The sequence below is a fragment of the Pristiophorus japonicus genome, chromosome 1 (genome assembly GCF_044704955.1).
Source record: "Pristiophorus japonicus isolate sPriJap1 chromosome 1, sPriJap1.hap1, whole genome shotgun sequence".
Taxonomy (NCBI): Eukaryota; Metazoa; Chordata; class Chondrichthyes; family Pristiophoridae; genus Pristiophorus; species Pristiophorus japonicus.
In genome coordinates, this window is record NC_091977.1 from 398,447,299 (window position 1) to 398,460,069 (window position 12,771).

At 42.7% G+C, this 12,771-nt stretch overlaps 1 protein-coding gene across 6 annotated transcripts in view; it reads right to left on the bottom strand.

Moving 5' to 3' along the window:
* Positions 1–1,404: 1,404 nt before the first annotated feature.
* sgk3 (serum/glucocorticoid regulated kinase family member 3) overlaps positions 1,405–12,771 on the bottom strand; it is a 174,674-nt gene continuing 163,307 nt past the window's right edge. For 5 of the 6 annotated variants that reach the window (XM_070891430.1, XM_070891410.1, XM_070891418.1 and 2 more), the window contains 2 exons: positions 2,600–2,689; positions 1,405–2,496 (listed from right to left, as the gene is read on the bottom strand). In XM_070891430.1, coding sequence (XP_070747531.1) covers positions 2,326–2,496; positions 2,600–2,689 — 261 coding nt within the window. In that variant the 3' untranslated portion in view covers positions 1,405–2,325. The remainder of the gene's footprint in view (positions 2,497–2,599; positions 2,690–12,771) is intronic. The other variant, XR_011595581.1, reaches the window with a different exon arrangement.

A 12,771-nucleotide genomic window follows, 5' to 3' on the forward strand; every position in this document is an offset into this window, starting at 1 on the left:
TGTTTTACACTGCTAAAATCAAAGTGAATGAAAATCAGGAATTGCGCATAGCTGTTAATATGTTCGAGGAAGTCATTTATTAAAAAAGAAACTGTTTTTCAAATACCAAATGGAGATTCAGCCTCATCTCCAGGTTCCCTTTTCATAGACAGACCAGTTCAAAAAATTTGATTGATTATGTGCATTCAAGTGCGAATTAGAAAGAGTGAAAACAGAGTATTTCTAAACAAAGTATATGCAGTAATGGAGAAGCATTGTAAATCTAAATAGCAATATACAGTAAAGAAGTATTTCAAAAGCTGCTGTTTTATTTGACATTTGCTTATATTTTACATTGTATATTACTTTGAACTCCTATTATGTCTTTCAGGCAATTTGGAACTATTACTGTGTGCCAGAGAATCATCACTTTTTCTAAATGTTAAGAATCAGCTGCAGGAACAAAGACAATGGTGTCTCAGTTTGCAGTGCCACTAGATTTGAACTACATTTTTCTGCTGTTATTTTCCTAGATACTTGAAGCCAAATTCCGGTGAAAATTTTATATAAAAAGGTTTCTCTCCTCCCTTGATTGGAAATCAAAACATTAAAAAGAAATTTCAATTCCCTGCAGGCAAGCATCTAAAGTCCACCGAGGAACATTTTGATTGACATCATATGCTCCCATGATGCATCTAAAATGGAACTCATCTTTTCTCTGGTAACGAATATAAGTAGTTGAATTTTCCTTCCTAATTAAGAGATTGCTCCTTCAATTTTGGGTATGTGCTTGTATTTAAATAGAATAAATGAAAATCTCTTAACAAATGAAAGGTGTTCCACTTGCCATAAATCATCTGAATGCATGTTGTTAAAAGGTTCTCCTGGGTGACTTTCAGATCTATTATAGATAGACTACAGCAACTTACAAGGGGCTTTGAGTTACAATTTTAACTGTGGTCCAGAACAGAAAACAGTTAAATAAAAGGGAGACTACATATTTTAAAATCAAAGTTAAATTGCTGTTTATATTCCATGCCATTATGCAGCTACAGCGAGAGGACAGACAAGGGGCTTTATCCAATATCAATTGATGTGGGAGACAACTAGACGATAATTCTAATGTTCTCCCCCACCCCAAAAGAAGGGCCTCCTGTTGCATCTGTTTGATAAGTCCTCAGACAATCTGGCAATAAAAATTCATCACATGGGGAAATCACATGTGCAAACATTTGTCCTACCTGTCCCAGTCCAAGACAGTATGCAAGTATAACAACATATTGTACCATTGGAGTAAAGAGTTTTGAACCAACTCCTTCGTTAGAGTTATCCTAGTATCCTTATTTACTTTTAAAACAGAACATAAATGCAAACAAACATTTTGTCATTAAAAAAATACAAGTCACCATTTAGAATATACATATATATTTTTAAACATGTGCTATTTAGTTGTTTTACTGTATCAATATATATCCACCTCCTGCACACTGCATGGAGTTAAATACAGTATACTACAATAAAGGTATCAGTTTCATCTAATTCAGCTACAGTTTTTGCTGATATGTACATTTCCAGTATATCTCTGTAAAACAAAACAGGCATGATTAATAGCTGGTGGCCAGTGCACGTTAAATAACTTGGAAAAACATCTTTACATCTCTCACCTGAGTGGCCACGATTCTCCCTCCATTATTCAAGTAACGTCTACATCATAAATGCAGTTTTATATACAGTGACAATTCAATTGGATCTTCTAGTAAAGAGGTGAAGTTATGACCAAAACCAATAGATGATCTTGACATGTTACACAAAAATTAGATGGCAGTGGGGTGAAAATGTGACTTTAAAATATGATAAGCAATTTGTCATGTTATGAAATGTGATCATCACTTTTGGACCATAATACATTAATTCTTAAAGACTCATCACACTACATACTTCTCCAAACTTAATTATACAACACTGATAAGCAGTGTCCACAATATTTAAAAGATATATAGTAGAGCACTTCATTATAATTTCAACAATCAGAAAAAAATCTTACATCACAAGCAGAATATCCTTAAAAATGCATCACTTTGGAATCTTCAGACTTGAAAAGAGTGAAACAATTAAATATTTGGATCATTTGTAAGTTGAGCAAGGAATGTACAATTTGTTTATAGTATTTTTAGCGTGTAAGCTGCATTCATTCATTGCCCTTCGCCCAATCGCCACAAGCTTTATTTAAGGCATGCAGATAGCTGTGGTGCAAAATCAAAAGTCCACATGTAGATGGCTTAAAGCTGGACGGTGTTTTAATTTCCTGCTTTGTTTCCGATCGAAACTATTCAGTGAAGATGTCCTTTATAAGAATGAATCTTCAATAGGCGGGGCATAAGAAAATCCAATAAATGCATCATCAGCTTCTAAAACACTAGCATTAACTATTGAACGGTCAGGAGATTGACAAATGGAGTGTGGAACCTGTTCTTCTGTGAATTCTGGATCGAAATTTTGTAGGTCTTCAGGTCCAGCCTGAAACACAAATCTATTGTTATCACATATTTACAAAATGTTAGAGTTTACAGTATTCAGATATTAAGTATTATTTATGATTACTGAAAAGACAGTTGCATACCACACTGGGATTAAATGGTGGAGGAATTTCCTTCCGATCTAGATCTTCCCAGTTGATAACATCAAAAAAAGGATGGCTTTTGATTTCAGCCTGCAAGAATACAACCCCACAGCAAATCAATGTACAACAGAAATTCTTAGGAACATTATATAAAAGACACAGAACGAAACACACAGAATAATACAAATTTGGTTACTTGGTCAACTGGCCATTTTTAAGATGCGAAGTCCAGAGAGCGAAGCTCCGATTTTAACTGCCCCCATCTGGCGGAAACGGGGCCTGAGGATCTACAAATTATTTTACCATGAGGAGCATTATAGCTGAGTTTAATTCTGTTCACACCCCAAATGTTCAAAAGGTTGCAGTCAGAATTCAAGACACGAGTACATAAACTGAGTTGATACTTCAGTACAGTATAAAAAGGGAGTGCTGCATTGTCAGAGATACTGGGCTGAATCTCAACTTCCAAAAACGGGTGGGTTGGGGTCATGTCAGAGGTTAAAATGCAAAAAAATCTGAAACAGGAACTCAACCCGCCTTGAACCCAACCTCTTCTGGTTTTAACGGAGGCGGGATAAGAGGCTGGCGACTAATCTGCTTGCGAGAAACAGGTTGGTCATTTAAATATTATGAGGCTGCTTGCCTTCATTTGAACAGTCATTCTATTTTTAAACTCATTGCGGCCGGGTTTCCCAAAGTTTCCCAGCAAGGAGGCGAGAAGGGCTGAATCAATGAGGTAAATGCCTCTACAGCACTGCTTGTGGACCAGGAGGAGCAGGAGTGTTTTCTCATGGCCCAACAAGCTACCCAATAAACCCCCGTCTGCTCCCCCATCCCCCAGACCACTATCGACCCCCATCTGACCGTCCCCTCCACGATCTCCCTCACTACACCTACCTGCTCTCTTAAACTGTGGTCTTGTGAGGCATGCTTCCCACCCAAAAGACCAATCAATCAAGCTGCCTGTGGGCGGGAACCCAACAGAAAATCTTTTAAAGGAGCCCTGCAGTTAAAATCTGCAGGACATTCGGGAAACCCGTTCTTTCTATTCTTCCTACCAAAGTAAATAATCTCACATTTTCCCACATTACATTCCACCTGCTACCTTATTGCCCACTTACTTAACCTGTCTATATCTCTTTGCAGTCTATATGTCCTCCTCACAACTTACTTTCCCTCCTAGCTTTGTATCATCAGCAAACTTGAATACATTACACTCATTCCCTCATCTAAAATCATTAATATAGTGTAAACAGCTAAGGCCCAAGCACGGATCCTTGTCGTACCCCACTAGTTACAGCCTGACAACCAGACAGTGACCAGTTTGTCCATACTCTCTGTTGTCTGTCCGTTAACAATCCTCTATATTACCCCCAACCCCATGAGCCCTTATCTTGCGTAGCAACCTTTTATGTGCCACCTTATTGAATGCCATTTGGAAATCCAAATGTACTACACCCACTTGTTCCCCTTTATCTTCCTTGCTAGTTACATTCTTAAAAAACTCTAATAAATTTGTCAAACACAATTTCACTTTCATAAAACCATGTTGACTCTGCCTGATCATACGATTTTCTAAGTGCCTCATTATCACTTTCTTAATAATTGATTCCAGCATTTTCCCGATGACTGATGTCAGGCTAACTTGCCGGTAGGTTCCCGTCTTCTCTCTCCCTCCATTCTTGAAGTGGGGTTACATTTGCTACTTTCCAATCCGCTGGGACTGTTCTAGAATCTAGGGAATTTTGTAAGATCACAACCAATGCATCCACTATCTCTGCAGCCACTTCTTTTTGAATCTTAGGATGTAGGCCATCAGGTCCAGGGGATTTGTTGGGTTTAGTCCTATTAGTTTCTCAAATACTTTTTCTCTACTGATATTAATTGCTTCAAGTTCCTCACTCTCATTTGCCCCTTGGTTCCCCACTATCTTCGGTATGCTTTGTGTCTTCTACTGTGAAGCCTCCTAATCACTCCTTTTATAGTTTAATGTCAGTTCCCTTATCTATCCCTATTTATTTTTAATCTCCCTCTATAAAGCAGCTTGGGATAATTTCTACATTAAAAGTTCTATATAAATACAAGTTGTTGTTAATCTCCCTCACCAGATCAATATACACCTATAACCCAGGGTGACCTGCGCTCTCATAAGAAACATTTTCCCTGAACAAGAAAACAAGAAACCAATATATTTCCAGTTTAAGAAATGGGAGGGGGGCGGGGGGAGTGTTTTAGTTTCAGTAAATACACATTAAAACAGCATTATTAAGATTTTAAAATGAATAATGCTGACCATAATTATTATTTCAGGATAAATTTGAGCATATATTTAGACATTTTCACCATCTGGAACAGAAATCAAGTAACTCATGTTCAGAAGAAGCCTCATTAAAAGAAGCAAATTAAATATTCATAATAGGCAAGAAAAAAATGAATTTCAACAATACTAGTTCTGGATTATTTAGTGCAATCCCAATCAGAGTCTCGGTATGCAACCTTTAGCTTGAAAATGTCAATTATGGAACGCAAAAATAATATTACGTGGGAGACAGTTTGCATTTTTTTTTTACATATGACAGATCCGATTTCTGTACATTAATTATTGCAAGGTGGTTCATAAAATAGTATTTTTCTGTTCATCCAGCCAAGTATCAGCACCAACAAGCTGCAAAGCTAATTATGTTTTATTCATGTTAACTTGCGCTTTCAAGGTAGGTTACAAGGGTAGTTATTTCCTTTTTAGTCTTACAATCCCACTAATTATGTACAGCTTGCACTGCAGAATATCAGCTGGCAACCTGCCTAATTTAATTGTAAAAAGTGTCATCTGAATGATGGCACCTCTGATAGTATAGCATTCCCTCAGTGCTGCAATGGTATAGGCATGGATTATGTGCTTATGTCTCTGGAGTGGGGCTTGAACACACAACATTTGATGGCCATAAGGGCTTCTCCTAACATGTACTCCTTCAAAAAAATAATGTCCCATTACCCTCTCCATTTTTCATGATCAGAATTCGTTTGGTTGGAAATCTGCAAAGGCCAGGAAAGGAATCTATTTTTTTAAATTGAGAAATCAAGGTGATTGGTGCTGTGCCATGGACTTTGACCTTAGGTAAAATCAGAAAACAAAACAAATTAAATCAGAGAGTTGTGATTAGGCACAAAGATTGAGCTTTAAAAATCTGAAGATTATAGGAAGAATAAAATATCAAGGGAGGTAAGGAGTTACAGAACATAATCATAGAATGTTGCAGGGCTAAAACTGATATTTGGTCCAACAAAGCTGTACTACTTTTCTCCATATGACCCAGAGTCTAATTGCACTTTGTTTGCTCTTGGTGTCCTTTAATATTAATTGTTAGACCACATAAGAAATAAATTCGAAAAAGGGTATTTAACTCCTTGTGGACTAATTCTATTATTTTTTTCTTATTTTTAAATTAGAGAAACAAACAGCAGTTATTATGAGCAAAGCACAGAATGACATATGCAGAGCATTAGAATTGGCTAGTCTTCCTGGAAAGGAAAGTCAGAACCGCCATGAAACTGAAATATGTAGACGAGGAATAGTGCAAAACCAAACAGAGAAGAGGATGAAAATGAGAATAGTATCATGGGATCTTTTACCACCTGAGGGGGCAGATGGGGTATCGTTTTGATGTCTCATCAGGAAAGACAGGACCTCTGATGGCCTGTACCAGTGCAGTACTAAGGGCTCAATTTTGCCCAAAGTTGTTTTTTGGCATATTGCCAGAGTTACGCCCATTTTTCTAGGCCAGTAATACTCCAAAAATATTTGTGCCAAGTTTCCCCACTGTATTTTTCAAAATTGGTGCCGCGCAGTCTGTTCCAGTTGCCTCGGGGAGTGGAGCCTGCAGTTTGCGCCAAAAAAACAATGCCGCACCTTCTGTGCATGCGCGAAAAAAAGATTTTTTTGATGTTATTCCTATGGGCGTGCAGCGCAGTACAGCCCCTGGTCTGCAATTGGCCATTTTTAAAGAGCCAGTTGTGTGTTTGAGAACATTGAGTACTGTGTGAGAACACTGGAAAAATTGGAGCTGCAATACAAGATGCAACGCGGTGCAAGGAGAAATAATTTCTTACAGGATGAAGTGGAGGCACTAGTTACTATGATTGAGGGCAGATGGCACAAGCTGGACACCAGCAGAGGTCACATAAAAGTTCCACCCAAAGAAATGAAGAAATGCTGGAACCAACTTGCACAAGATTACTGTGCAATGGTGACCACCCAGAGGTCTGGAGGCCAGTGCAAAAAGAAGTGGCAGGACCTTGGTCAAGTAGTTAGTGCAAGTAATATTTTCATTTATTCAATGCAATTGCAATTATAATGTAAATGTGACCAGCTGTATGTCCCACCCAGCAGAAAGACACTCTTTATCTTTGCAGCAGAAGGTGACACATAACAAAAGGGAAAGAACTCGAACAGGAGGAGGCTCGACAAATCTGCACCCACTGACATCTTTGGAAGAGAGGCTTGCTGCTTTGATGGGTCCTGCTTGGAGAAAAGCAACGACCACTGCACAAGCTGGGCCCACACTTGAGGGAAAGGGCAAGTCCTGCAAATTCCAGAGTCTGGCTTTGCTAAATGTTAAGTACTGTGCGTACTAGCCATGCTTCGGTTCATGGAGATGTCTCCGTCAGCTACGCTTCGGTTGATGCAATGTGCTATCATTCATCGTGGTCCTTCAAATGAGCCTTGATGCCTGCACTGTGTGCCTACTCATGCCATCTACCCTGCCCCCTCCTCTGCTATTAACCATTTGTGTGTGTTGTGTTATATTTTGCAGAACTGGAAGCCAACCATGACAATGCAGAAAAATATTCAGACAAGGACGAGCCTGAAGAGGAGAACACCCTCCAATCGCACCTTCCAGACCAAGAGCATGGGGGTGAGGGGGAGGGGGAGGTGGAAGGGATGGATGAAGCCCCATCTCTTGTACTCACTTTGGAGGAGGTGCAGGTGCTGCCCATTGAGTTGCTAGCCCCTGCCCTGACTAGTGGTTTGAGTGCTGGTGGGACATTCCATGGTTTCCCACCGTCTGAGGCTGCGGGCTCCAGTGGTGGGGTGCAGCAAGGTACACCCACGGCCCCACCATCCCAGACTGTGGGTCCCACTGGAATGCTGCAAGCCATACTCAGGGTGAGGAGGGGAAGGAGAGCTCAACCACGCTCTCCTGAGGTGCAGATTCTAATAGATGTGGTTCACATGATGACAATGAGTGCGGAGAGCATTGACCTTACGCAGTCAATCCTGGACACCATCAGTGGGGAGAAGTAATAACACTCATGAGAAATGGTTACAATGTCCAGGACCATGAGTGAGGGAATATCCCAGTCAGCTGAAACCATGTCAGTGACCATGAGGAAGGCATTGTCACTGATAGTTCAAACATTCTCAGTGAACATGAGGGAGTGAATGTTGCAGGTAGTTGAGACACTTTTACTCAACATGAGGGAAGGAATGTTGGAGGTCGTTGAGACAGTGTCAGGGCGCATGAAGGAGGGTATGTTGGAGTTAGCTGCTGCAATAAGGGAACACACCCAGACCCCGTGCCCATTGATAGAATTAACTGCCACTCCCAGTCCAATCCCCACACCAGCCTTTGAACAGCCCCAAGCCATTGACGCCAGCCCCAACACCCGCCCCCCCCTTCAACAGGTGCGCATTATCGGAGATGTTAGAAAGAATAAACTTGGTACCAAACACAGAAACACTGCACCACCGCCTGCGGACAGGGATGGTGGAGTCACCAAGACTAAGCGCGGCGGGCGATTTTAGAATAAGGTGGGAGAGAGATGGGTGCAGTCTTTCTTTGCTGTTGTTATTATTGTTGTAACTGTTGTTTTCAAATTAAAAGTTTTTTGTAAGTTATGTAAATTTACAAGTTTAAAGTTAGTAAGTGATCTTAAAAGTTTGTAAGTGATCTTAACTGAAAACTTAAAAGTACGTCAAGTACAAATGTTTGTTAAACTTTTGAATAAAATATATTTTAAATTATAACACAATCATTTCCATCATTTGTTCCATTAACACAGCACAACATTACGGAACAGGTCCAAACAGTAAACATGGTCCATGTGGAATAGTTGCCACGGAGCCTTGAGGCAGCAAAGCGTTCACTGATGAGTTGCTGGCGCAAGGCTCGGGGAATCGTTAAAGGGGCACGATGGCCCGCCGTCCTGCTCGAGGTTCAGGTGCTTGCATGGCTTCCTCATTCTTGTGCTCGTCATCTGCATCTTCCTCATCATTATCATCAACCACTCGCACCGCAGATGGGTCTTCTACTACCAGCTGCTGCTGCCTCATGATGGCTAAGTTATGCAGCATGCAGCGCACAAGAGTAAACTGACCGACAATCTCAAGGAAGTATAGCAAGTAGCCTCCAAATGGTCCAGGCATCGGAAACGCTATTTCAAGATGCCAATGGTCCTCTCTATGATGCTGCGCATCGCAATGTGCGACATGTTGTATTCACGGTCAGCTTCCATCCAGGTTACGCTTGGGGCATCATGAGCCAGGTGGCGAGGCTGTACCCTTTGTCTCCCAGTAGCCAGCTCCCCTCTTCTGGCTGCTGCTGAAACATGGCAGATATAACGCTCTCACGTAGGATGAACGCATCATGGGTGCTCCCAGGGTATCTTGCAGCGACTGGCATGATGTGATGCATGTGGTCACACACAAGCTGTATATAAATGGAGTGGAAGACTTTTCTATTCCTGTACATCTCGGAATCCTCCAAAGGTGCTCACAAAGCGATGTGGGTACCATCAATGCAGCCCTGTACCTTTGGGAAGCAGCAATCCCGGAGAAGCCCACAGGCCTGTCACGCATTGTCTGAGTGGTCATGGGGAACTTTATGTAGTCATTCCTCCGGGCATATAGTGCAGCAGTCACCTACCGCATGCAGACATGTGTTGCACGTTGAGAATTGACGCACACATCCCCAGTTGTAGCTTGGGAGGATCCAGATGCATAGAAAGGAAGTGCAGCTGTAACCTTCACTTCAACTGACAAAGCAGTCCTCCTGATGCTTCTAGGTTGCAGGTCTGCTTTCACCAACTCACAGATCTGTTACAACTTCTTTGTGGAAGCACAGCCTTCAGCCTTGTGCATGAAACACAAAAGTTAGTATGCAGGTACAGCAAGTGATCAGGAAAGCCAAGGGTATCTTGGCCTTTATTGCAAAGGGGATGGAGTATAAAAGCAGGGAAGTCTTGCTACAGCTATATAAGGTATTGGTGAGGCCACACCTGGAATACTGCATGCAGTTTTGGTTTCCATATTTACAAAAGGATATACTTGCTTTGGAGGCAGTTCAGAGAAGGTTCACTAGATTGATTTTGGGGATGAGGGGGTTGACTTATGAGGAAAGATTGAGTAGGTTGGGCCTCTACTCATTGGAATTCAGAAGAATGAGGGGTGATCTTATCGAAATGTATAAGGTTATGAGGGGGTTTGACAAGGATGTTTCCACTGATGGGGGAGACTAGAACTAGAGGGCATGATCTTAGAATAAGGGGCCGCCCATTTAAAGCAGAAATGAGGAGAGATTTCTTCTGAGGGTTGTAAATCTGTGGAATTCGCTGCCTCAGTGAGCTGTGGAAACTGGGACGTTGAATAAATTTAAGCCAGAAAGAGACAGTTTTATATGTAAACCTGTAAATACCTTGTTTAACCACCAGAGGGCTCATCCCCTGGAATCCCAAGGGAACCTACAATCCCTTGGGAGCACCGGTACATAAGGAGGCCTGACAGGCTGAAAAGGCAATCTGGAGACCTGTAATAAAGGACTACGGTCACATATTACTTTAAGCTTACAGTATCTGGTCAGATTCTTTATTCAAGACATAACAACTGGTGACAAGATATAGATGACGAACCCCACTGCAACAATGCAGAGCATCCGCGAGAAATTTTTGGAGGGAGATGATTGGGACACCTTCGTGGAGCGACTCGACCAATACTTCGTGGCTAACAAGCTGGAAGGAGAAGCGAACGCTGCCAAACGAAGGGCGATGCTCCTCACCGTTTGCGGGGCACCAACGTATGGCCTCATGAAAAATCTGCTCGCTCCAGCGAAACCCACAGAGAAGTCATACAATGATTTGTGCACACTGGTCAGGGAGCATCTAAACCTGAAGAAAAGCGTTCTGATGGTGAGGTACCGGTTCTACACGTATAAGAGGTCTGAAGGCCAGGAAGTGGCGAACTACGTCGCCGAGCTAAGGCGTCTTGCAGGACATTGTAAATTTGAAGGACATTTGGAGAACATGCTCAGGGACTTCTTTGTATTTGGCATTGGCCATGAAGTAATACTTCGCAAACTTATGACTGTGGAGACCCAAACCTTGAATAAAGCCATACCGATAGCTCAGGCGTTCATCGCCACCAGTGACAATACCAAACAAATCTCTCAGCACACGAGTGCTGCTGCAAGTACTGTGAACAAAGTAATATTGTTTTCGAATCGTAACCTACAGGGCAGCTGCACGTCCACAGATGTCTCAGAATCCACCATCAAGGATGATGAATGCAAGGCCATTAACACCTTGTTGGCGCTGCAGAGGTGATCATCGTTTCCATTCATGCCGCTTCAAAGGATACATTTGCAAGAGCTGTGGAACAATCGGCCACCTCCAACGGATGTGCAGGTAAGCTGCAAACTCTGCAAACCACCATGTTGCAGAGGAGGACAGATCCACGGTGGATCACGACGAACCAGAGCCTCAGACTGAGGAGGCAGAGGTATATGTGGTGCACACATTTACCACAAAGTGTCCCCCGATACTGCTGAAGATTGAATTAAATGGACTCCCGGTGTCAATGGAGCTGGACACGGGCACGAGCCAGTCCATAATGAGCAAAAAAGACTTTCGATAAATTGTGATGTAGCAAGGCCTCAAGGCCAGTCCTGACTCCCATTCGTACTAAACTGAGAACATACACAAAAGGAACTGATTCTCGTAATCGGCAGTGCTACCGTAAAGGTCTCCTACGATGGAGCGGTGCACAATTTACCACAAGGGTGGTACCGGGCGATGTTCGGTAGGAGCTGACTGGGAAAGATACGCTGGAACTGGGACGATATCCGAGCGCTCTCGTCCGTCGATGACACTTCATGTGCCCAAATCCTAAACAAGTTCCCCTCACTGTTCGAACTGGGCATCGGGAAGTTCCAAGGAGCAAAAGTGCAGATCCACTTGATTCTGGGGGTGCGACCCATTCATCACAAGCCGAGAGCGGTACCATATATGATGAGAGAGAGGGTGGAGATCGAGCTGGACCGGCTGCAACAAGAGAGCATCATTTCGCCGATTGAATTCAACGAGTGGGCCAGTCCGATTGTTCCAGTCCTCAAGACGGCACTGTCAGAATCTGTGGTGATTACAAAGTAACTATCAATCGTTTCTCCCTGCAGGATCAATACTCGCTATCAAAGGCAGACGACCTATTTGCGACGCTGGCGGGAGGAAAAACGTTCACTAAGCTGGACTTGACCTCCGCCTACATGACGTAGGAGCTGGAGGAATCATCCAAGTGCCTCACCTGCATCAACATGCACAAAGGTCTCGTCAATTACAACAGATGCCCATTTCGGATTCCATCAGCCACGGCGATATTCCAGAGAAACATGGAAAGCTTGCTGAAGTCGGTCCCGCGCACCGTGGTCTTGCAGGACGACATCTTGGTTACAGGTTGGGACACCGTTGAGCACTTGCAGAACCTGGAGGAGGTTCTTAGTCAGCTTAATCGTGTGGGGCTCAGGTTAAAATGCTCGAAGTGCGTTTTCCTGGCACCTGAAGTGGAGTTCCTGGGGAGAAGAATCGCGGCGGACGGCATCAGGCCACCGATTCGAAGGTGGAGGCAATCAAGAACGCACCGACACCACAGAACGTGATGGAGCTGCGGTCGTTTCTAGGACTCCTGAACTATTTTGGTAACTTCTTACCGGGTCTTACCACATTGTTAGAACCACTGCACTCTTTACTGCGTAAAGGATGAATGGGTATGGGGTAAAAGCCAAGAAAATTACTTTGAGAAAGCTAGGAAACTGTTATGCTCAAACAAATTGCTTGTGTTGTATGATCCATGGAGGCATTTGGTACTAGCATGTGATGCGTCGTCATATGGTGTCGGATGTGTATTG